Source organism: Phodopus roborovskii, unplaced genomic scaffold (genome assembly GCF_943737965.1).
Source record: "Phodopus roborovskii unplaced genomic scaffold, PHOROB, whole genome shotgun sequence".
Taxonomy (NCBI): Eukaryota; Metazoa; Chordata; class Mammalia; order Rodentia; family Cricetidae; genus Phodopus; species Phodopus roborovskii.
The window spans coordinates 2,369,607-2,396,067 of record NW_026126416.1 but is presented as its reverse complement, the minus strand read 5'-3'; the positions used below and the strand labels follow the sequence as shown (position 1 = coordinate 2,396,067).

Here is a 26,461-nt window from a genome sequence, read left to right as displayed (position 1 = left end):
TATCCACCCCCTAAACAACCGTGATTGGTGTAAGTCCAATATACATAGAGTTAAAATGAGATTTTCTACTGTAGGGTGACAGTGTTCTTGCCACAAATCAAAGGCCATCTAAAAATACTGCAATACCAGGTAAGAGAAGAATGCCTCAGAATTCTTGACCACAAATGTCTAATAGAGCCAAAGCATAACACTACTAGTATTGCGGTTCCTTGTCCCCGAGAGACTGAAGGAAAGTCATTATTGCTGAAGACACCATGTACTTCATTCACCACAGGGTTCGAAGGCCCCTGAGCTGGAACTGTTCTGGAAACCCCCTCTCTGAGGACTAGAATTCGTGGTACCAGAAGTTGCCATACAGTCTTGCAAAGAAGAACATCAGCCAATGCTCATACACAACTATGATGCCTATAAAGAGGCAAAAAGAAATTTAGTCTCTCCTCTTTCTTCCCAAATACTTCAATTTAACTCTCTAGGAAACCGACACAATAAAAAGAAATGCTGTCGTATTGTTTAATGAATATAAAATGAATTCATTTTATATTAAATGAGTAAATATAAAATATGAAACATTGATTGAACCTGTGGCATAGACCACGCCCATTGGGGGTGGAGACAGGGCTGGATGTGACCTGAGGAGGGGGCTCTGAGAGCTCTCTTGCTTGCAGCAAGGGGACAGGAGCACTTCTGGAGGCATCCTTGGGGCCAGGAACCTGCTGGTGTTCATCTGTCTATGCTGTGAGTTATTTTTTCCTGAATAGACATCTATTCGGCCGATTTGTTTCTCCTGATCCCTATTAAACATCAATATACTTCCATTACAACCACACCTGAGAGTATTTCCTTGCCAAGATTCCAGCAGGCAGAAGCACTCAGGAACGAGAAGGCAAAACCTGACACCACATCTTATGCCATCATCATAGATAGATCTTGTCTTAGGTTCTAAAGTTCAGAAATTCATAGCAGGAGTACAGTTTATGCTAATTCACTACAGTGGTTCTGACAGATAATTACCTCCACAAGTGTGAAATAAACACAGTTACTTTTGCTTGTTGTTTTTACTAGTAATAGTAAAACATTTCCTTGATGTTTGAGTCATTGGTCTAGCAACTATTCATCCTCATATAATAGAAGGTTGTAAGATACCTGTTCAAACTTGGCCTTCTTAATTACACCCGTATTTGAGTCTTAAAGACTCAAAATACTTGAAAAGTTAAAAAAAAAATCTTTAGACATCCTTTTCTTAAAAGAACTTTTATTTATTATTTTACATATCGATCCCACTTCTTTCTCCCTCCTTCCTTCCCTCCCTCCCATCCCATCCCCCCCATCTCCACAGGTAGGGTGATGCCTTCCAGGAGGGGTCAACAAAATCTGTCAAGTCATTTGGAATAGGGTCTAGGCCCTCCCTCCTGTCTCTAGGTTAAGGGAGTATCCCTCCATGGGGAATGTGCTCCCAAAGCCCCTTAGCCTGCCCAGGCCTTCTAACTGAGACCCATGTTCACAGGGTCTGAGTCTGTCCAATGTTGGTTTCCCATATCAGTCTGGGGGCCCATTAGCTCCCCCTTGTTCAGGTCAGCTGTCTCTGTGGGTTTCTGTAGCCTGGTCTTGTCCTCCCTCTCTGCATCTGGATTCCAGTTTGGCTCAGTGTTTAGCTGTGGGTGTCTGCTTCTGTTTCCATCAGCTACTAGATGAGGGCTCCATGATGGTAGGTAAGGTAGTCATCAATCTTGGGCATTTATGGTAGCCTTTCCACTGTTGCTCAAATTGTTAGTTGGGGTCATCCTTGTAGGTCTCTTGACTTTTCTCTAGAGTCAGTTTTCACTTCAAACCTATAATGGCTCCCTCTTTTATATTATCTCTCTCTTTTTTCTCTCTCTCATCTATTTCTCCCCAGACTCAATCTTCCTAGTCTCACGTGCTTTCCTCTCCTCTGATTATGATAATGATAGAGGTGTTGATAAGTAAAGATAAACATTAATACTTCCTCAGTGTACACTGGAGTTACATCCTTAGTAGTCATGATACACTGAAAACAATGTCAGTTTAAATCCATTATAAATACCCAATATTTTATCAATCAGAGTAAACCAACACGGGGCTTTTGGAATGTTGTCTGGTTACCTTGGCCAAGTAGGAACTATGGTGAGTTACTGCTGCTAGTTTTCACAGTGTCATAATTGCATATAGAGACCTAAATAATTATCACGTTTTTGCTATCATGACATTAGTAAATCATATTAATCCACTGTAAATTATAAACTGTCTTTAAAATTATTAAATAGCGACTAAATACTATCACCTCTAAAGATAAATACAGTGGTTCATTTTATAAATTTGGCTCTATTCATTGTTATTTTCCTTTATTATTTTGGGCACAAAGTATGTATATGCTGATTGCCTGTTAATAAATTATATAGAGTATTTATAGGTTTATGACAGTGACAGAATCCTATACACAGTTATGGTTTAATTCCTTTGTATAATTGCTTGAATATTTTAATATGCCAAATTAACATATTCAGAAGTTCATGCATAAAATATTTCATAGATTTATTAATACAAAAGCAGTATGTAGCAATTACTTTTAATCATTACTAATGTCAAGTATTACAGTTAATCTACATATTTATGAAATAATACTGATTTTAAGATGAAACAATATCTCTTCCATTTACCTTGAATCAGAGCCTTCAACCAAAACATATGGAGGAAGACTGGAGAGATTTGAAAACTGATGGGTAGACACAGACAATGAAGTAATTATATGTATTTTATGGCCATTGATTACTGTGCCAGGACACAACGTATTCTGGTTTAGGAGTTTTGAAGGCACTGCTTTGCCTTTGTGGCAGTGATCTCTCAGGCTCCAAATTAATCACTACATGTCAATACAAGTTTATACCCATGAGAAGAAACAAGTTAAACAATGCTTCAAAGATAAATTGAAACTATATTCGTAGTATGAATGCATATTTCTAAGCAAATGTCCATTCATCCTTCATACCAATAACGTTTTTTTTGAGCAACTGGGATAATCGGTGTGACCATCAATGCACATTGTACGGAATGGAGGTGAAGGATTTGTTGGTTTATATCCAGATATACATGTAAATTCTACATAGTCCCCTGATTGGATATAAACCTTTCGGTTTTCTATCCATCTGAGCATTATGTTATGTCTTTTCATGATATCTTCTGATATTACACATGCCTCTGAAAGAAAAATTAATAAAATTTATCAATACATAAACCTACAGAGACTCACCTTTCAAGCATTATTCCCCAAAGTTTTTAAAAACCTGTATTAAACCAGCACATAGAATTAGTTCATATTGAATAGCAAATGGTGTCAAAACAATGTTTTCAATGTTTCAGGAAACAAGGACTCCTGAGGTCATGAAAGAACGCACTTATATTTCAGGACATTCAGGGTTGTTTGCATTGATTTATGTACCACAATAAATAAAAGGAACCAGAAGTTCCAGCTTCAAGCTGCTGATCACAAAAGCAAAGCAGCTGGTCATTAGCTCTTACTCTACCTCAGAATGAAGGTTGATCCTGGCTCTACCGAACCTCAGACTGTAACCTCTACTTCAGGTTCCTGGAGAATCCTGAGACTTCAATGTGACTGGAGAATGAATGCCTGATACTGTACTGAAGACCCTGCTCCTATCTTTGATACCCTCTAGTGCTGGGATTAAAGTGTGATGGCTGGTGCTGATATCATCTATGTGTGAGCATTTTCTCTGTAGGACTGCATCAATCTTCTGTAGATCTGGGTGGCCTTTGACTCTCACGATTTCATCTACCTCTTAATCCTGAGTCATGGGATTAAAGGTGTGTAATCAAAATCACCTGACCTCTATACTTTGTGACTCACTTTGCCTTTTAAATCCTCAAGCATGCTGTAATAAATCATAAATAATACATCAACACAGATTTAGGTACTGGGCAAAAGTAGAAAATTTGAACCTTGACATGTATATGCTATTCAGACCTGATGTTCAGTGAGATGCATACACTTCAAAATGCTGCCACTAGAAAAGGAATCATAGCTACCTTCAAAATGTTCATCATTCACTATGAACAGTGGTTTTCATAGTTATAAAAACAAATCTACCAAATTAACGGGACTGGATGAATGACAAACCTGCTTGGAAAACAGCTTCTATGACCACCACCCTGCCCCCACCCCGGGCTTCCTTACATTTCTAGAAAACTAAGAGGATACAATATCCAAGTTCATGCTGTCTGCAACCATCTCATTTAGTGGTGTCATCCTGCCCCATAACACATCTGCTCATACAGTTCTTAAAGGCTGGGACTAAGCGCTACAGAGTGGATGCCAAATTCCCATGTCCACGTGTCCCATTGTAAATGTGGTCTCATGGCATTGTCTAGTCAGAGGAGAATTTGACTGACCTCTCTCAGAGGAGGCTTCCAGGAACAATAGCCATTGAGAGTGGCAGGTTGGCCAACCACAGTTACTGGGAAAATCTGCATCTTCTAGGAGCCACCAGAGCCACTGTAGAGGTTTTAACATAACACACACTCTGAACTGTCTTTTCTACCACCCATATGAGCTCATAAATGTACTAGTTTAAGCATAATTCACAGAAACAGTGGTTCATGCTGTGCCAAAAGTTGTTAATGACAGAAAAATAACCCATAGGAGCTACATGGAAATAACTCCTTCATTGTAGCTCAAGATACATCTCCAGTAGAGAAGTTCCTCTTAGTAAGTCTCCATACATATAGTATAGAAGAAAATCAACCCAGCAAGCACACATACACACACACACACACACACACACACACACACACACACACACGAAATATGAAAAAAAATTGAAGACAGCAGTACTCCTTCAAAGTTCCATTTTTCTTCCCATTACAGACTCAAAACTAAACTCTTAAAAAAAAAACTAAAAATGGAATAAATACACATCTCACATAGCCAGCTCAGAAAATATGCTCGAGAGAGAGAGAAGTATTCAAAAATGAAATATTGCTACCAACATCACCAACATCAAATATTAAGTACGTATAAATCCCACTTGAACAGAAGATGCAAAAAAGTAAGCATAGAGAAGAGTCAACTATAGGTGCAAAACTTCTCTTAAAATATGTTTTAGAGCTGGGTGGTAGTGACTCTTGCCTTTAATCCCAGCACTCAGCAGGCAGATATCTTTGCATATGAAGCCAGCCTGGTCTCCAAAGTGAGTTCCAGGACAGCTAAGACTACATAGAAAAAACCTGTCTTGAGAAAAACAAGACCAAACAAAAACTTGTTCCAGATACTTCAGAATTAATGTTTTGAGAATAGGTATACCATAAATTAATTTGCAAATTTAAGGAAAATTTTTATGGGGCTCCTGACTATGAGAATAGCCCCTGAGTCCTTTGCCTGCTCTTGAAAACACCTGTCTTCCTGTTGGGTTGCCATGTCCAGCATTTATGTGATAGTTTTTGCCTCATCTTATTATATTTTGTCATGCTTCAATTTTATCTCATAGAAGCCTGTTCTTTTCTAATGAGAGACAGAAAGGGAGTAGATCTGGAAAGAAAAACTAACATTCTTTTGAATGTCTGACAGCGATCGATACAATTTAGATGATTTATCCCAGAAAACTGGAGCTTATATGAGGGGCATGGATTTAATAATTTAGAGGTGGGGTGAGTTGAATAAGAATGGCCTCTGTACTGGCTGGTTTGTATGTCAACTAGACAATTGACAGAAGCTGAAGTCATCAAAGAAGAAGGAGCCTCAGTTGAGGAAATGACTCCATGAGATCCAGCTGTAAGTCATTTTCTCAATTAGTAATCCATGAGGGGAAGGTAGGCGGTGCCATCCCTAGGCTGAAAGTCCTGGTTTCTATAAAAAAGCAGGCTTAACAAAACATTGCAAAGCAAGTCAGTAAGCAGAATCCCTCCATGTGAATGTTCTGTTATTAACAGAAAAATATCTGTATCGTGAAACTGAATGCCCTATGGTCTATGCGAACAATGTACTTACGTAAACATTTTGGTGGCTCAGACCACTCTCCATTTCTACACGTTATTTCCTTGTTGCCCTGCAGTCGGTACAAGGACTGGCACTGATATTCAACTGAAGACAAGGGTGCGTATACTGATAAAGGGAAGGAGGTGATGTCTCCATGGTCAATGGGTGGAGGAGGCCCACATTTCCCAGTTGAATCTAAGAGCACAATATTTGATTGTTTGAGAGATCAAATCAAAGTACAGGCTTAAGGGGAAGCAACAAAATTTCAGTGCTAAACAAGTCTTTAGTGATTTCTAGCTACGGAAGTGATTACTTGAAGAAATGTCAATCATATAAACTGAGAGTTACAAGTTCTTCCTTCTCACCAAGAGCAGTTACTGAACTGGAGCAAGCATGTCTGCTATGAAACCTTCCAGTACTAGTAAATGTCTTAAGAGGCTAAGCATACGGAGGCCAGTGCAGACAGGCAGGATTTCTGTTCTCAAGACAGTGGATTATTTATTGCTCTATATATTCTGGATCTTCATCATTATTTTTATAAAAACACGCATTTATAGACAAGTGATTAAAGCTTATAAATTTACAGAAGGCAAAATAGGCTTTATAGATTCCTAATAGGGGTAAAGTGTGTATAGGTATAGTTTTGCTAAGTATAACTGGAGTTCTTGGACATAATATATGTAGTAAACAATATAGGAGGAGTAAAGGCATTGAGAACTCTAGTTGAGAAATTCAGGACTCAACTATCTGAACAACACTTTATGCCGTTTGTTTCTCTTTTGGACAGCATATTGTCCTGGTGAGGCCACGGGAAAAGACAAATCAAATACTCATGCAATGTTCTGTTGAGTAAGATTTCAACAGGAGCATTATGAAACTGAACTCCAATGATATTTAGATGAAAAATAAAATGTTCAACATCCAAAGGCAGGCAGTGTTTTATCATGAAGGAAAATGAGAAAAGTTGGGCATAAGGTATGAGTGTGCATATCTATTAACTGAGTAAACTCAAACAGGACCAGCCCCATGAAGTCCATACAGATACCATGTATTAAAACTGCTTAAAGAAAACATCTGGGGAAAATCAGAGAGATCACCACCAGCCCCACTGGATTAAGATCCAAAGGAAGTAACTTTCCATCTCCCAAGTTGTTCTTTCCTAAGGAAAGACTGAAGGGGTATGGGTGTAATCAGAAGAGAAGGTGGGGAGGAGAAAAAGGTCTGTTTTCAATATAAAGGAAGAAAACCTTTTTTCAACAATACTAAAGTTATAACAAAATGATGATCAAATGAAATATCCTAACTGAGTCCTGGAAATGAGATATGCAGAACTTTTGTTGAAAGGTGATTCTTTCATTCTGTATTTTCAAATTTTTATAGTCTACAGCAATAGTTTCCATACTGTGTTTTCAAAGAATCCCTTAAGGAAATTATAAATTACTCAAGGTCTCACATCTTGGTGTGTTTCTATGTACGATCCCTGGGATAAACTACTCAATGTTAATTTACGTTTATAAACCCTGGTCCAAAGATACTGATGATGCTGGCCATGGAACCGTACTCTGAAGACAATCACTCTATTGGCTTAGAAACTGGATTTTTAATTCCACGCTTTTATTTTAAAGATAAATCAACTTCATCTTGCTTTTTAAAAGCTAACCTTTGTCCCCTGAATGTGGGTATCAGTTAGAAGGCCTTGGCAGTCTAAGGGGACCTCTGACAGTGGAACCAGGATATATCCCTGGTGCACTAAAGGACTTTGGAAATGCATTCCCCATGGAGGGATACTCCCTTAACCTGGAGACCCGAGGGAGGGCCTAGACCCTACTCCAAATGACTTGACAGATTTTGATGATCCCTCCTGGAAGTCCTTACCCTCCCTGTGGAGTGGGTGGGGAATAGTATGTGTGTGGGGTTGGGGGGGCATGGGATGAAGGGAAGGAGAGGGAACTGGGATCGATATTTAAAGTAAGAAAAAAAAATGTATATATATAACCTTTGTCCACATCTACATTTTGGTAGACATAAAAGTATAATACATACGTGTTAAAAATGCATCAAGCTACCTTTGCATACCAGCTCTCCAATCCACGTGCGATTGACACACGTCACAATGTTGGACCCATTCATTTGATAAGAAGGTGCACATTTGAATGTCACTTGTTCACCTGACCTATATGAAGCTTTCTTCTCTTCTGTGAGTATGGCATTTTCAAACCTGGGTAAACTGTCACAATCAGTTCCTGAAAGAAAAAGAGTATGCAACATATGAAGGAAGAGTAAGGCAGTACTTCTTTTGTGCTAAATTTCAGGAACAAGCAAACCATTGAAGGGAGAGCACATAATCAGTCATACGGTCTGTTAAAAGCTTTTTCAAATATGTGCTTAGTTGGACTAGAGTTTGACAAAATAAAGTCTCTTTCCTTAAGTGTATTTTCGCTACTTTAAAATCACATTGCATTCTGGTAGAAGCCGTGGAAACCTGAGTTGGAAATGGAGAAGTTACAAGTTGAGTATTAAAATATTTTGAAAAGCAAGAATGAAAGTAAAAGTATACTTATGCAAGCTGGTGGCTGGGACCAAGTTCCTCCTACACATTTCATAAATGCATGTCCAGAAATTCCAAAACCTTCAGAACAGCTGTATGTCACCTCTTCACCATATTGGTAACTATCTAGCTCATGAGACACAATCCCATGATGGATTGAAGGTGGAGGCCCACAGGGAAGTCCTGAAAATAACACAGTGAAGGAAGAGATCAAAAATGATTCCACATTGTGCTAATTCAGAAACTCACACACAAGTGTGAGTTTGTTAACAAGCAAAATGTGCCATCACAGAGGAGATGGACAGTGTTTCCTGAGAGCACCTTCTGTTTCTCTGCTCCTGTTAAACTGCCTCAACACTGAGCAAGACCTTGGTGTCAAAATGCCTGACAAATTATGAGTGACGAAAAGAATAAAAACACAGAGAAAAAATAATTTCAGAAACATGCCTTATATTGCAGGTGTAGTACTTTGTGGGAAAAGGACACTGATGAGTTAAAAAAAAAAAAAAAAACCCTGGTAGCTAATCAAAGGCAAATCAAAAACTACAACTCAAATAAGCAGGTAGATAAGCAGTAGACCATCCAGAAACACCAGAGTTAAACATTTAAAGATGAACAATACAATTAATAAGAGCAGTAAATACTAGACTATGCAAATAGTAATTTATTGATAAGAAATACAAACAATCATGTGTGGTAATCTAAATGATGCTTCCTCCTCGTTTTGATGAGAGTATATCTTTGATAAAGACTTGTTCTAGAACCAGAATTGTATTTGCATGCTGCTCTCACCGACGCAATGAGGTGGAGAACTCCACTTTCCCATGTGGCAGGTTACCCCATGATCCTCAGCCATCCTAAAGCCATCATCACAACCATAGCTGAGTATAGTGCCGTGTTCATAACTTCGGGGCTCAAGTGGGTATCTCGTTCCTTCTGATGATCTTGGTAATATAACAGATCCGTGGTCTATTTCAGGAGGCTCAGAACATGGGATTTTTGCTATATGAAGGTCAGAAATGAAACAATGATGCATAAATAAAACGTTTCTACTGGATAATAGAAACAAATGGAGTTGTGTCTCCTCTGCTTTTATGTTAAGCCCTAATTTGTAAATACCCTCCCCCCATCATTTGAGTTTTCTTCAGTATTTAAAGAAAGAATGTTGTAAAATAAGTCTTGACTACTGACCAACGCAGCGTGGCAATGACTGCCACCTTCCATCTCTGCACACCATTTCTTCTGTGTCCTGTATTAGGTAATTGTCCTGACAAAGAACAGACACTTTTTCTCCATTCCCATATTTCACTGTGGTTTCCATCACTTGGGCATTTGGAATTTGCGGAGGAGGAGGGCAGGATCCTTTCTGTGATCCTAAAAATTATTTGAAATCAGAGTTCTTGGCTAAAGGTGGTATCTTCAATTATTGAAGCAATACATTTATTTAAATATTAAATTAATTATACCAATGTGACATTCGTATATTTTATACTTTTGAAAAGTTCTGTCTAAGTCACTAAAAAATCAAGATACCTAGCATTCCTCTTTCAGATTCATAACTTGAAAGTGTACTTTACTAGTAGTTATTAATAATAATTTTTCTTCTGTTTCTGCTTAAGTAGAGTAGAATGTCTGGAAAGGTATTAACACTTATGTAGTGAATACATATTTTTTTTAACAATTAGCTAGGCATACAGGAAAGAAAAAGAATTACCACTTCACCCTATTAACAAGACAGTATTAGAAATAATAAAACGAGAGGCAACTGCAAGACAACATGCCTACTTCATGAAAATGTGTTCCATTAGTTGAATTTGTAATTGTTTGGGAATGCTTTCTGTGAGTTTTAGTCTTTAAGATAAAGTTTAAAATATCAAACTGAGGCATGGCATTCAAAATGGCAATGACAAATACTTATAGAGAAGTAAAAAATAGTGGAGATGCCACATGGTCAGTTTTGTAGATAAACAGGTCAACTATTACAATAATGAATAAATTATTTGATTGATAATGTATTCATACAGACATGCATGATGGTTAAGGATGTGTAGAGGAATGGCACCACACATTTGTTGTAAGAAAAGAATTTGCAATGATGGGATTCTAGGAGCAAGGGCATTAGAACAAAGAGATGAATTCATGTTGAACAAGTTTGCTTGAGTATTTTATATTACAGTTCACTAACAGATGTAACAGCTATCAATTTATAAATCATCTACTCTATTAAAACCTGTGGGTTTTTTTCCACTAGTCTGTTATGAGACAGTGTCTTCTTATATGATAGGGTATTTGAACCCATGAAATCTCAGAAGCATGGTCACCTAAACAAGGCCTGCTTGATGAAAATACCAGTTCACAAGTTGACATGGATGGAGAAAATCAGAAAGGGTCTTCCCTAACTGCTATCTAGAGAGGTAGAATTAGTCTTCACATAGGATCAGAGAGAGCTAACCAATAGGTTATCCAATACCAAACATTTCTTCCTAATCAATCAAAAACACACAGAAGACACACTAAGTAGTTTCATCAGGCTCAGTTTATAGAAACAAGTTGGAGTAGAAAGAGGGGTAGGTAGAAATAGTGTAAATACAGACTTCCCATATGAAATCCTCAAAAACTTACAATGTTTAAGGAACTACTAAAATTACAGGTTGTAAAAGACTACAAAGAGCTTACTTGTACAAGTTGGCTCAGGCTCCCATCTTCCATTAATGCAGACTGAGTGTTCATACTCCCGCTTCCCTCTACATTTGTAACTCATTCTAAAGTTATGATTAAATTCACTCTTTTTGGGGAGTATCACCTCCATTGCAGTTAATCTTGACATTTTGCACTTCTCCACTTGATCTGTTACTGTATGAAAACAGTTCCATGATAAATAAATTATAAGAAGTGAGCTAGCTACTACGTAAAAAAGAAAAGCAAAAAAAAAAAAAAGCTATGAAATTTATATCTATAAATTCTGCCAATGCTAAGGGTCACCATGCAAAAGTGGTTTATGAGACCAGAACCGGATCTCATGTCCAGTCTTGTATATCTCAAAGAATCTGTGTTGCTAAGTGACTTGGGTATTTGGCAATGGCAAGTATGTAGGAAATCAGTATCTCAGATGTTCTACCGATTGTACTGTAAGGTTCACATTGTAGCACAGATTGTGATAACTAGAGAGGATCATTTGACGATCACTACGGGCAAATCAGCCATCACAACAAAATCTGTGAAGTCTGGACAGATGATAAGGCAGGTCTTTGACACTAATAATGCAGAATGGAGTTTTCATGTCTCACATTATATCTGATTTTTCTACCGTATGATACATTTTTAAAAACAGTAATGAGCATAGGTATTAAGGATTGAAGGCAGTGTTGTTTTTTTACAAAATGTGCTTGTTTAGCAAAAAAAAAAAAAAAAAAAAAAAGAGTGAGGACTAATAAGCAGTAGAGGTATTGCTTTACATGAAAAACTGTTATGGAGTTCGTAGGGCTTCTGTGTATGGAGAACATTTCACTAAGCAACACAAATATGCATGCCCTTTCTAAGGGAGATTCACATTTCCCTGGCATGATGGAACACCTATTACTCTGATGGATACCCATGAACATTTTAGAGCAACAATACAGGAATACTCTAAGAAACACCCCAGTTTCAAGGAAAAGTAAATGTAGGCACCAAAATGCTTTCAGCTATTCATTACATATTCAATATCCAAAAGAACGGGGGAGTTATTGCAGACCCAAGTGTAGATGGAAGTTTCTGTCCCACCTGATCCGGCAACTGCTCAGTCCCAAATAAATGCACAGAGGCTCATATTAATAAACCTTTTGACCTATTGCTCAGGCTTATTACTAACAAACTCTTACAACTTAAATTAACTCGTAGTTCTTGTCGACATTTAGCCATGTGGCTTGATACCTTTTTCCAGCAGTAAGGCATTCTCATATTGTTTCCTCTGGTAACTGCATCTCTGCCTTTCCTCTTCCCAGAATTCTGCACGTCTGGTTGCCCCACTTACACTTCCTTCCTGGCTACCGACAATCAGTGTTTTATTAAACCAATATGAGTGACAAATCTTTACAGTGTACAAGAAGAGTATCCCAAAGCACCCAAGTCACCCACGTTTTCCATCCAATCCCAAACATTTTGGGTTAGCTGACTTCTACAGACAACGAGAGGAGCTAGGACCATACCCACGTCATAATGATTTCAGGTCCAAGCATGCAGAATAGAAAGAAGCATCATAGGAGTTCTGAGAGAGAGAAAATTGTTGTGGGAGAATAGGAATAGGTAATTAGCATGCGTTATTTCTTAGCTTTTCATGATACATAAGGAGAGTGTTTCTGTAACGTTGTCATATCTTCCTGGGTATTTGACTGAAGATAAACAACAAATATTTATTGATTATATTATCAATTTACATCCATCTGTAGACATGCATTGTAAAAATAAATGTTTGGATTCATATTATTTAAGACTAGGTAAGTTCTAAGATTAAAACTACAAAAATATATATTAGGAAATATTACTGCAATAAAAATATTACACTTCATGAAGTATCAATTTGAGGCACATAATGATCTTACCAACACACTGAGGAAGCTGGGTCCACTTTCCACCAATGCATGACACTGACCCATGTCCAATCATTGTGAAGTTTTCCATGCAGGTGAACTCCACAGAATCCCCATGGTCATAGGGAGGGAAAGAATACTGGCCATATCCATGCTCAAGTTCAGGAATATCTCCACATGTTCTTTTCTCCTCTGTAGATAGACATTTCATAAAAGTGTGTTTATGGTTAAGGCATCACATGATACAAAACAGTGTTTAAGTACTGATGCTTTAATTACCAACACATATTGGCAAGGTTGTCCACTTTCCATCAACACACTGGACTCTATTGGGTCCCTTCAGTAGAAATCTAGGCTTGCAATCATACTCCACCATGTCACCATGGCCGTATTCTTCTTTCTTTGTCCCCTTAACTTCCCCATTGAGGAGTTCAGGAGGCTGATCACATGATCTCACTTGACCTATTGTGGAAACACTGTGTAAGAATGAATGTAAACGTCCAACTTACAGTCTAAAATGATAGTGTATGGAGAAATTTTAAAAATTGTCTTTCCCATATAACCTTTCATAAGACTTTTCTAAATAAATAGTATTTACACTAGGCTCAGTTTTCTCAATAGTAATGTGCCTGTTAAAATAGCATTGAAAGCTGAAACAATGTTTGATAAGCATGCCTTGAAGATGAATACAAACCAGTCAGCAATAGTAGTTGTGTGAATTTAGTAATTTTCATATTTTCTGGCAATGTTTCCTCATATAGTTAGCACTTTGCAGAAAAATGTCATCACTATACCAAGTATCTAATCAATGTTTCAATTTTTTAAATACATGGTATTGAATTACTAAGAATCTGCTTTCACACTGTTAGGAAAGACTCTATGCAATGGGATGGAATGCTTATCCTATAAAATTGCCAGCATTAATGGTAATTTAGATAAGATGAAATAAATCTTGTAGTTACTGCTGTACATGTAAACACATTAATAAACAATTTAGGAAACAAGTTAGCCTGGGGTTAACCTTGTAAATAAGTGAGTGTGTGTTAGCCACACATTACACAGCTTGATCATGGCTATCCATGTATATGCTTAAGATCTTAGAGATATTGGAAGGCTGGGGGATATTAGGAGAAGGATAATAAACTTCTGATCCTCATTCATCAAATGTAGAGCAGATACTGACCTTTACATGTTGGGAAACGTGGGGACCATCCAAAGTCGTAGCATTGAGCTGAATCTGGTCCAACTCTGTGTCCTGGTCGGCAAGAAAATCTCAAAAAATCTCCAACTTTATATTTTTCTTTCTTGGGATTGACAATTAAGTTCTCTCCTAGTAATGGAATGCTGCATTCTCTTTCTTTTAAAGTAAGAAAATCATAATACACAATTAACTATTGTTAAGTAGGCTGTATATATCTCATGTATACTCACAGGGAAGCATCAGTAAACCTCTTCCTTACAAAAAATGCTGCATATCAGTTTTGATATGGCACTCAAATATACATGGATTCTCTGAGAAATGCAGGATGGTGCAATATATTAGTTATACAATATATTTTTCATTTTAATAATTTAAGAAAGTATATCACATAAAAGCAGTTCTAATGTAAATGAACTTAGGAAAATGTACTTTACATATTTTAAATTAATGAAAGTAAGAAACGTGTAAGACACATTACTCTAAACTATTAAAATTAGGGATGAGGGATATTCGCCATTAAAACTAAAACTTTCTTCACTATTTAGTGTTGTTGTTACAAAAAACAACTAAACAAATATTTTTCCTCCTTGATATTTTCCTTTTTGCTAGTTTATAAATCTTAAAAAATAATCACAATTTTAAAATCAGAGTGATACATAAAAGATAATTTATACTTTCAAAAGTCAATTGTTAGTACATAATCAGCAACAGATTTAAGGAAGTGCTTATAATCAGAGAGAAATTAATGATCACCGTTTTTTATTTTTATTTTTTTTAAATTGGGGGACACTGTTTCTCTTTGTTTATGATAGGTCTTCCTATGTAACCCAGCGCAGGGAACCTTGAAGTCGATTCAAGACACCCCAAAACCAAGTTCTCAGCACAAATATTTGTTTGCCCCAGAGGGGAAAATGTCAGAGAATAAAGAGACAAAGACAACAGGTAGAAGGCATAGGACAAGGGATAAAGGAGGGGGAACAAGGGAAAATAAGAAGGGGTATTTGCCCCAGAGAAAAGACAGACGTGGAACCTAGGAATATGGTGGTTTATACAGGTAAACTCCTTGTTAGGATAAGGTGTTTAATTTTAATTGGGTCTATTAAAGAGAACTTTCTATGGCTGGGCTTCAATATTTGAGAGCTGGACCTGGGTAGTCAAACCTCAGGAGGAGGAAGCGGCCAAATTAAGAACTTGATCTTGGAGGTTGGCTTTACGAATATAATCTAATGGTTTTTAGGCAGGCAATGGCTACTGGAGAGAAGGCCAAGGCCTGGCAGAATCATGTTTGCCATGCTCAGGCTGACTAGAGTCCCTTCACCAAGACTGGGGTGGAACTCAAGACCCTCATTCTTCTACGTCCCAAGTACTAAAATTAGAGGTGTGTACCATACTTCCAGGCATAGACATCTGTAATGAATTCTGTTTGAGATCCTTGACTGAGACAGTTTAAATTATGAATACCTTGCATTTATGATAATAAGACATTAATCAGAGATGTGATATACACAGGCCATATGAAGAATCCACGAATTTAAGATACATTAATTGATTATTTTGAAACAGGGACTTGTGTATCCCAACATTTCCTCAAATATAATCTGTCCTGTGCCTGCTCCTAAATGCTGGAATCACAAGCTTGTGCCGTCTACACTTGTTGAATATATTATTTACAAATAGAATATCAGGGCAGTGAGATGGATCAGTCTGGTGGCCTCCAAAGTCTGGTGACCAAGGTTTAATCCCTGGGATGGAAAGAGGGAGCTGCCTACCACAGACTTTCTGATATCTACATATGCAATATGATCTGTGTTAGTTCTCAAACTCAGGGTGAATGGCTGAGGTGCCTATTTAACACATCAAAGCAGACACTGACCAGTCCCCCTCTGCATCACCAAAGCTTGTTACAGAGGCCTGTGATGGGAGACATCAGTCTGTAAATACGCTTCTCACACTGGTTAATGAACTAAGCACTGTTGGCCAATAGGAAAGAAAGATAGGCGGGACTAGGAGACGAGGTTTCCGGGACAGGTATGAGGAGATTCAACTTGTAGGACCAAGAAAACAGAGGTTCCGATGATCCTCTCTGGTAAGATAAGACCACATAGAAACACTAGGATTAATAAATGGGTTAATATTTAAGACAGAGCTAGCAAATAAGAAGCACTAGTAACAGACCAATAGCTTTATAACCACTATAATGTCTCTGTGTTATTTGGGGCTGACGCGGCTCTCGGACCAGGCCGGCGGGAAAACCGTACTTCTAACAAAACGGTACTGCAACCTGGACCTGAGAACTTTGGCTTAAAACTTGACAAAAGCTTAAAAAAAGGGTTTTAGAAACAAAAGAACAGAGACAAGCAAAGCTTCTTGGTAGCAGCATTTTTCTCGGTTGGGCTCTGTTTTGCTAGAGACAAGCAGAGACTTGGCGCGGCTCCTTTAAGGGAGATTCCCTGACTCAGCATAAGCGGCAAAAAACCACTGGGCTTTTAAGACGGGCTGCTAACAATTCAATGGTGTGTATGAGGAGATGGAGAGAGTAGTTGGGTGTGGTGTCACAGGCCTTTGATTTCAGCACTCTGGAGACAGAGGCAAACATATCTCTGTGATTCCAAAGTAAACCTGATATACAGAGTAAATTCCAGAGCATGCAAAAGTTACCGAGAAACCCTGTCTCAATAAATAAAAAATGAAAATAAAACAAATAGAGTAATTAAAAAGCCACGTAAAGATGGAAAACACGAAAAGAGTCTGGATACTATATGCCGTCATGTTGCCTTTGTGTTGTTTGACTGCTGATAAAATAACAACTGTTAAAAAGAAATACTGCTGTATTAATCCAGTTTATGTATTTTAACAAGGCCTTGACTCCAAAATTTAAGTCTAAGGACAGGTTAGTGGGTTAAAGGATTTCTATTTTTGTTTCCACAAATGGAAAGCTGTGGATTCCTTCCAGACTAACATGGTTTGACCAAGCCAGACCCCCTAAAGCTCCTCTCAGCATACTCCCTACCCCCAGCCTCTCCAGACCCCGAGTTTCACTGTCTTCTCCCAGCTGCTCTTCCCTATACCACATTTAAATATGTGGTTCTGGGTTCCCAGGTACTCTCTCTGCCCAGTCTCTCTTCTGTTGCTGTTTTGCTTTCTCTACCTCTCTTGCCTGGCTCAGTCTGGATCCTTTCAGATACCTCTGGCTGTTTGCCCCCTCCACAATTATCTACCATAAACATTCTCCTCCACCCATATCTAGTCCTCAGTGCGTTTATCGGTCATTCAGTGTGCACACCTTCAAAGACGTGCACACACAGGATGAATCAACGAACAAATGTGAGGAAATAATAAAACAAACACGATCATTTTTGGGCTTTCTTCCTTCCTTTCTCCCAGATTACATTAAATACGAAGGAAAACTCTCTGCAAATTTATGGTTTTTTTTTTTAAAGTAACATAAAAATATTTAATTTTGTTTTTGTAAAGTTCAGTAGAAAATAGTACTCACCATAACATGTGGGTTTATCAGACCATCCATCATAATTACATGTTATGGAGCCCTTGGTATCTTTATGTATGTTTTCGTATCCAACGTGGCATTCATAGTCTAATTTGTCGTTGAGCTTAAACCATGTGCTGTTATTTTCAGTTCCAGCATTATCAAGCACAGGCCTGTCACAAGACTCTAATACAAGATAAAATGAAAGACTTTGTTTCTAATGAGTCAGTGGACAATCTTAATGATTTACATGAGAACAAAGTATGCATAGGCTAATATATGTTAACAAATAAATTAAATACTTTATAGAAACATCCTTAGAAGACCAACAGTAAATCATTTCTCTGAAATAGTCATTACAATGAAAAATACACTATTATATTGTATTTATAACCTCACTTAAGCTTTTGTAAAATATTATTTTAAAAACAATTTCTCAGCTCAAATTCTCTAATATTGATCACATACCACAAGTAAATAAACACATGCATATGTATTTTTTTTAGCACAGTAAAATAGCATTTTGTGAATTCAGGTCACATATTTAGTAGTTGCAATGGTTCGTAAAATATAGGAAATTTGATTAGCTGAATTAGTACAGGTGCATTTGTTGTATAATTGCAAGGGTTTTCTTTTTCACAATAAGAAAATCCAATAAAGGCTTCTTAATTATAACTTAATATGAATGAATATTACATGAGAATAATCTTAATTGCTTTTCCTTTAACTAGCACAATAGATTTCTAAAAAGAAAAATTAAGAAATTAGTGACTATCTTCAATTTCCTTTTCACTTAAGATATATTGAATAGTTATTTTAAAAAATACAACTGGCTAGCTTTCTCATAAACAAGATAAGCTGAACTAATTATTATTCTTAGAAAAATCTCATAAAATCTAAAACAAGGAAAACTTTCAAAACGGCAAAATTTGCTGCTACCTTGATATGTTTCTTTTCAATATGAAAATATTTAGGGAAATTTTCTAAGAGGGAAGTATTCTGAGATGGATCTTAACTGATAGTGTTGAATACATGAATACATATTCTTGGGTTTAGAACAAAGAGATACATATTTACTAGAAACTTCATCTTACATCTAGGAGCAAAGGTTTGATATCCAGGCAGACCTTTTAAAAAGGAAGGAGGTCAAAGAATCCTTCACTAGATTTAGAATTATACATTCTTGCTTTGGAAAGGGAAATGAACTGATGTTCTACAACAGAAACATTGAGTCCAAATGAAAAACAATTGCTGGTGTATTTTTTCCTTGAAGTTTAAAAGTCATCTTGCAAATGAAAAGACATCAGACAGCTCAAAGGAGAATAAAGCCAAACCCTTATACAGCACCAGTATAATGGCAGCAATATAATGAAGTACTCACTGATGCACGAGGGTTGAGATGACCATCCGCTTTGGAGGCAGGTAATTGTTCCTGATGTTTCTCCATTCGGTGTTACATATCCCTCTTTGCACCTATACAGTGTTGTTTTATTTAGAGCATATGTAAGATCAGATTCAGAAAGAAACCCGTTCTCAATTTCTATATCTGATTTTGAACATGTCTCTAAAAGGGAAAAAAAAGTAAGAAAAAAAAAATGAGTGTATACACCCCCAGTCTGATATCTGGGAAACGAGCATAGGACTGACCCAGACCCCCTGAAAGTGGGTGTCAGTTAGGAGTACTGAACAATCTATGGGGCCTCTGGTAGTGGATCAGTATTTATCCCTAGTGTATAAATGGACTTTGGGAGCCCATTCCAAATAGATGGATACTTTCTCAGTCTAGACACATGGGAGAGGGCCTAGGCCCTGCTCCAAAGGATGTGACAGACTTTGAAGATCCCTCATGGAAGGCCTCACCCTCCCTGGGGAACAGAAAGGGGGTGGGATGGATGTATACTCAGTAGTAAAAAATATTGAAAATAGCCATTAGTCATTTACACATGAAGTCTCGGTTAATAAAAGTCATTCACATTACTGACCTGAGGAAAACAATTGTAGTTTTAAAGATACACCATAATCCTTTGTGAATATTTTTCCAAGAAAGCAAGATTTAGATTAATCATAAAATATTATTTTTATCCAAGTGAATCCATATCCTTCAGAATGTCAGCGCTCTTAAAGTATGTTTTTCTTTTCTTGTATTTTCTTTAAACCTCAGAGAAAATTGGCTACCTTAGATGTATAGAACTACTTTAACCAATTAGAGTTCCTGTGTTTAGGTGATTATCTTAGGAAATACTGGTGTTACATACTTCCAGTAGCAAGAATTTTAAATGTCCTTATAACTGTGTGCTTAAAAACACAATGGATGTTCAAAGTTTACAGAAGTTCAGAACAAATAATAGGTTTATTCCACATTCTCATTCGAAGAAGGCCTTCCAAAATCTTGTGCAACTGAACATGAAAGCATAAGAGAAAATTTATTAATTTTATTTTTATAAGCTAAAGAACATTTCATTGTGAAATGTACCAGATAAAGACATATTATTACACGTGGACATTTAAGCTGCACTAAAAGGACTCAGCAGACTGTGCAGATGTGTGTGTGTGTGTAACAATTGTACTTAAAGAAGGGGTCAAGAGATTGAGAAGGGAGGATAGAAGAGGGGTAGGTGGGAAGAGAGAGATGATAAAATGATGCGCTCATGGGTGACAGACACATCTTCAAAGATGTCTACAAGTGATCAATATGCAGAGAATAGGAGACTGGAATGTTCAGTGCTGTATGGATATTTTACCACATCATCTCCCGCCAAGGCTCAAGGAGCACTGAAGATGAGGTAGAAGCAACGTAAGAGCAAAGAGAAAAGTAGGTGAACATGAGGAATCAGTATTTTCCAGACACAGCAAAGAAGATGCACGTGTGGATTAAGAATGGGTCCATACACAGCAAAGAAGATGCACATATTATTAAGAATGGGAGTGAGGCCATGTGAAAGACCTACAAGTTCAAGAAAGACCAATTGCCGCACAGGGAGAAAGATAGGCCACAGGCCTGGACCCTAGCTAAAGAGCCATTGGCTATAGACGACTATTGGTAAATGGAGAGTCTTATTTCTTTAAGAATGTACCACGGTAGATCAGCCACTATTCTCCATTGTGATAACCATGCATCCAAAAACATAAGCTCATTATAAATTTGACTGTATTGGTTTATTGAAGAAGGAAGAAATAGAAAATAGAAAGGACACAAGGTTGGGTGGGTAGTAGAAGCGGCATATACCTGAGAGGACTTAGGGATGGGAAAATATGATTAAAACACATTGTATAAAATTTTCAAATAAGGGCAACAAGGATAATCTCAAAATACTAAAATTATCTTAAGTGTCAAATATCAGCAAAAATAAATCATGAATAATAGTTACTTGGACCTCATTATACATTAAAATATACTTAGTGGAAATAATTATTAGAAAGTCATGATAAGCTAGGTTATGCAAGACATTCATAAATTTGTTTTAAAAATTATATCATAGGTAAGTAAATGATTATAAAATAAAATACACAATTAAATGTGTAATTCAAAGGGGCTTTTTTGATGATTGCTATTATTAGTATATATTAGTGTATATATATATATGTGTGTGTGTGTGTGTGTGTGTATGATAATACACTCCTCTGCTGATCTGTTTAGAATCTAAAATTTGACTCTCCTGCTTTATAGAGGGAAACATGTCAACTAGTGGCCTTTCCCCTTGCTCTTATGGATAGAAAATATTCCAAATATCCTGAAAATCCACATGCCAGATTCCCATAGCCATGAACACACCACAGTTCTCACTGATTTCAGTTTTAGGTATTTATCTAAGAAATATTTTATAAGTTTAAATACAATGACAAGTTCACTTTTCATAAGTAGCTCAAAAATTGTCAGGATTTAAAACATCCAAAATGTTAATTAAAATGGTGAAATAGCTTAATTATTATATATCAATGAAAGTATATATCTTTATAAAGACTAGTTCCTATCCAACTCATTACATGGGAAAGTGTCACAAATATTCTACTGAGAAATAATGGAATTGTTAGAAAAAATTGATGCAGAAATCTATTGATATCATGTAGTAGAAACACAACACTGCAGTAACAAAAGAAAAGATTTACATAGAGTGATGGAGATGATCATAGACTGAAGAGGAAGGGAAGAAGAGAAATCCTAGAGGTTTTAAACTTGTTCTAACTTAGTGGGATTAGTCATATAAGCACACTCATTTGTCAACGCCAGTGACCCAAACACTAAATATGCATGGACTGAACTGATTCCTGTTTCTCAAAGATGAGTTCTTAGAAAGTGACAATAAAGATGCCAGTTGCTTTAAGATCTTGTTGGGTTACTTGAAATGAAAAAGCCAAAGCAATCTACCTAGATGGAACATAAAAAAATGTAAATCCACAGGAACAACAAAAGAGAGTATGTTCAATATAAATCACCCAATTAACAAAGACCCTAGAAAGAATATGCACACGCAGTAATAAGAGCAAAACTAGCTTAAAGGAAAGGCTATCACGTACAAATTTCAAACCTGTCACTAATATAATCAGATAGGATCACTGAAGATAAACATTCTCAGAGATAAATATAGAACAACTGTGGCTCCCAAAGGGAGTGGCACTCTTAGGAGGTGTGGCCTTGTTGAAGTACATGTGACCTTGTTGGAGGAAGTGTGTCACTGTAGAGGTGGGTCTTGAGGTCTTTTCTTTTGCTGAAATTTTCCTCAGTGTGATACTGGTGTTACCTGCAACGTGAGAACTGCCAGCTACTTTTCCAGAACCATGTCTGCCTGTATGCTGCTGTGTCCCACCACGAGCTTCTGAAACTGTAAGTGAGTCACCTCAATTAAATGCTATCCTTTATAAGAGTTACTATGGTCACTGTGTCGCTTTATAGCAGTAGAAGCCCTAAGACAGATGTTAGAACCAGAGACAGGGGTATTGCTGTGACAAGCCTAACCATGTTTTGGTTTTTGACAAATTTTGACTTTGGTCCTTTGGGTTAGGAAATCAGTGGGATGCTTTAAGCACTGCTTAAAGGGTCATACATAGTAGTAGGAGCATGGAAGACAGCGATGTTAAGAGTAATTTGAACTGTGGAGGGCTGGTTTTCTTTCCTATGTTTTGGAACAGTGATGTATTTATATCCTGTGCCTTTATATATTGAATGTAAGTGATCTGATTTTTTTTTTTTATTTTATAGAGGATTACAGCTAAGAGTTCTCATTAATCTCGGAAAAGATTTGAACTTTAGATTTTTAAATGTGTTTGAAACTGGTATGGACTATGGGTACATTTGAAGTTGGACTGGGTACATTTTTGCATTACGATATGGCCACGAGCCTTTGGGGGCCAGGGAATAGAATATGGTGGTTTGAAAGAAAATGATCCCAAAAGGGATGGCACTGTTAGAAGGTGTGGCCACGGGCTTTTGATGTCTGTTTTGCTCAAGTTTCTCTCAGTGTGATACTCAGAACATTTCCTGTTGTCTGCAACATGTAGGACTATCAACTACTTTTCCAGCACCATGTCTGTCTGCATGCTGCTGCCATGTCCCACAATGATGATAATGGGCTAAACTTCTTAAATTATAAGCTATCCACCTGAATTTAAAAGAATTTTCCTGTATAAGAATTGCCATAGTGTTCCTTCAGAACAAAAGAAACCCTAAGTTAAGACATTGTTTTCAGATAGTGGCCACACTCTCTGGAAAAGAATAAAGCTAAGTTTCTTATCCGCAGGAAAAACACCGTAGAACACTTCTTTTCTATATTATAAACATGCATTACTTTCATTGGTTAGCAAAGAGCTGACAGGCTGGAAGTTGGGTAGGAAAATACCTGCAAAAGCCAAACTGAGAAAGATAGGAAAAAAGGGTGTTGTCAGGAATCACCAGACAGATGCAGAGGAAGCAAGATGAATGCAGTACTGAGAAAAGGTATCAGGCCACATGGATAAACACAGATAAGAATTATGGGCTGATATAAGTGTAAGAGCTATTTAGTAGTAAGCCTGCGCTATTGACCGAGCGTTTATAATTAATTTAAGCCCCTCTGTGGTAATTTGGGAAGCAGCTGTTGAATATTTGAGAGTTGCTGTCAGGACAGAAACCTCCACTTATACAAAATGGTATAAGAGAAGGCATTTGACAATAATTCAAAAAATGTTTAAAGATATTATCGCATACATATGGAGGAAGACTCAGTTTTACTATGTGATTAAATATTTCAAAATTGTTTTGAAAATTCAAGATAATGTCAATCAAATTTAAACAAGGTTATTTAAAGGAAGTTGGCAGTCTGGAGTAGACAAAATACACACTTGTGATATGTATAACTCAAGTAGATTGACTTTTAAAATTCTTAGATTTCTAGAAAAATAATTATAAATGTATGAATTAGAAAAAATTGCATTAGAAAAAGACAGACCTGGGACTGTCTTTTGGAAAGACAAAGCATAATAAAATAAAAGGACGTCTACAGTATTATGCTGTACTATTTATTAACATTTATTTGTGAAAATAAAGTATGACATCATTTGCAAGGATACGGACAAGAAAAAAGAATCGATACAAACACATATTAGTACAGATTTTTAGAAAAAAAACCCCATGAAAACAAGATAATGCAAAGTATCTCAGAATTCTTTTCCCAATTACATATCACAGAGAATTCAGATACAACTATGAGTACTTTAAAAAGGCATGCTACTACTTGAATATATGAATGATGTGTTTAGGTATTATCGTATTAGTTTGATTTTAAACTATTGTATAATTGTTCTGAGTCAAATACCCAAGCGGTTTCAAAGTTTATTGTGGTGTGAATTAAATGAAAGTTTACAAAATATATTTGTTGTATTATATCCAAATGTCAACTTACTAAGTGTGTTTACTTTGCTATACACCAGTATTCATATATACACACTTGAAAAGAAGTGTTGTGTCACAGTTAATATTAGATGGAATGGGAAGTCAAGAGCATCTTGTGATCTCAGAGCCGTTTACTTACTGGCACGGATGCATTCGGGTTGAGGAGACCAGCCATTCTCTGTACATGTAACTGTATCCTGACCATTTGGAAGACCGTAGCCAGGGTAACACTGGATTCTTACAGACTGGTCTTGTATATAGTTTTCTCTCTGTTGTAAAAATTCTCCATTCTTTACATGGAAATCGCATTGCCCTAAGGGCCATAAGATGATAAATTAAAAATATACCAACATTCCTTCATTCAAAAAAAACAAACTATAACTTACCTATACAATAGGCAATTCCATGTGTGACATTCAAAGTAAAAGCAATAATAATTGTTTAAAAAGTACCATTTTTTTGTAATTTTATAGATAAAATATACATGAAACAGTTTTGATGTGTGTTTCATGAAGAACTTCTCACGAAGGACAGAAACTAGTCTTTCTGCTCATAAACACTTCCGTTGGTCTTATGTTTGTCGTGAGAAACTTATGTGATCTTCTCTTTCCACTCTTCGATAGGATTAAACACATTTAATATAGATGTTGACTTACTGAGGCACGGGACTGCAGGCTCCCACCCGTGTGCGGTGCAGCGAATGTAGTCCCAGTCTTTCTCCGTAGGAGTCAAAAATCCTACATTGCAGTAATAGATGAATTGCTTTCCTATGGGTGCTGGGAAGTAGAGTCTGTGGTTCTTTTGATTGTATAGACTTCCATTTTTTATTTGTGGAAAATCACAGGGTTTCACTTGCAATAACAAAAATAAAAACAGACAGAAAAGCACTCAGGCATAAACCATTTGATCAGGGAATTACTTTCTATTAATTAAAATAAGTATGTGACTAGCCAGTTTCTGAAAGAGAGAGAGACAAAATGAATTCATACAGCTGTGGTGTGTGAGGATGTCTTACATCACGAACTCAATCTAACCCTTACAGTTCACCAGAGAAGTGTGCCAGGGATATTTAATACTCAATATGATAACTGCTAATTTATGACTTGAATTTGAACAGAAAAAATAATGCTATTACATCAGAGCGAGCCGTTGTAACTTCACACTGAAGTGTTGTATTGTGCATTGTATTAACGAGTTTATATGAATTGCTTCATTAACTCTTGTTTTCTTTTTCCTGTTCTTATTTATAAATGATTAGTACATTATTATCAGAATAGTATTAATTAAAAAAAGAATAGTATTAATTTTTCCATGAAAGGTGATTCTACTAGGGAGCCTCATCCAATGTGTTAAAAAGAATTTCAACAAACACTGGACAGAAACACATGCGTTTCCTCCTGCATTCATTTTGTTTTGTTTGTTTGTTTAAAAACAGAAACATTTCAAGAATATTCTCTAAATTTAGGACATGGCTAATAAATTCAAATTCTTCATATCCTAAATGTTTTTCTTTGACATATTTAAGAATTATACTTTTCATAAAGCATCAACGAATTGGATTAGCTCACTGAGGTTTCTTTTTAAAGTGTGTATCGAGAGGAGCCATGGTTCAAAATAGGAATATTATTATTTCCAGTGTACTCAGACTCTTAGCTAATCTTCATTCTCTTGTAGGCACAGATGAAACTCTTAGTCTTCTTCTTTTTTTTTTTTTTTTTAAATAGGTGATTCCTTGAAATAAACCTAATATTCCATAAAGAAAATGACCAGAAGATGTGGTCAATCCCT

General features: G+C 36.7%; 1 protein-coding gene across 1 annotated transcript in view; it reads right to left on the bottom strand.

Moving 5' to 3' along the window:
- Positions 1-2,976: 2,976 nt before the first annotated feature.
- The window catches only part of LOC127221237 (complement factor H-like), a 30,477-nt gene continuing 6,992 nt past the window's right edge, over positions 2,977-26,461 (bottom strand). Inside the window, 15 exon segments of the mRNA XM_051183136.1 lie at positions 2,977-3,018; positions 3,020-3,213; positions 6,017-6,199; positions 8,071-8,247; positions 8,562-8,735; positions 9,345-9,554; positions 9,744-9,918; positions 11,218-11,405; positions 13,133-13,312; positions 13,400-13,582; positions 14,304-14,477; positions 17,818-17,994; positions 19,190-19,372; positions 24,813-24,986; positions 25,330-25,524. Coding sequence (XP_051039093.1) covers positions 2,992-3,018; positions 3,020-3,213; positions 6,017-6,199; positions 8,071-8,247; positions 8,562-8,735; positions 9,345-9,554; positions 9,744-9,918; positions 11,218-11,405; positions 13,133-13,312; positions 13,400-13,582; positions 14,304-14,477; positions 17,818-17,994; positions 19,190-19,372; positions 24,813-24,986; positions 25,330-25,524 — 2,594 coding nt within the window. The 3' untranslated portion in view covers positions 2,977-2,991.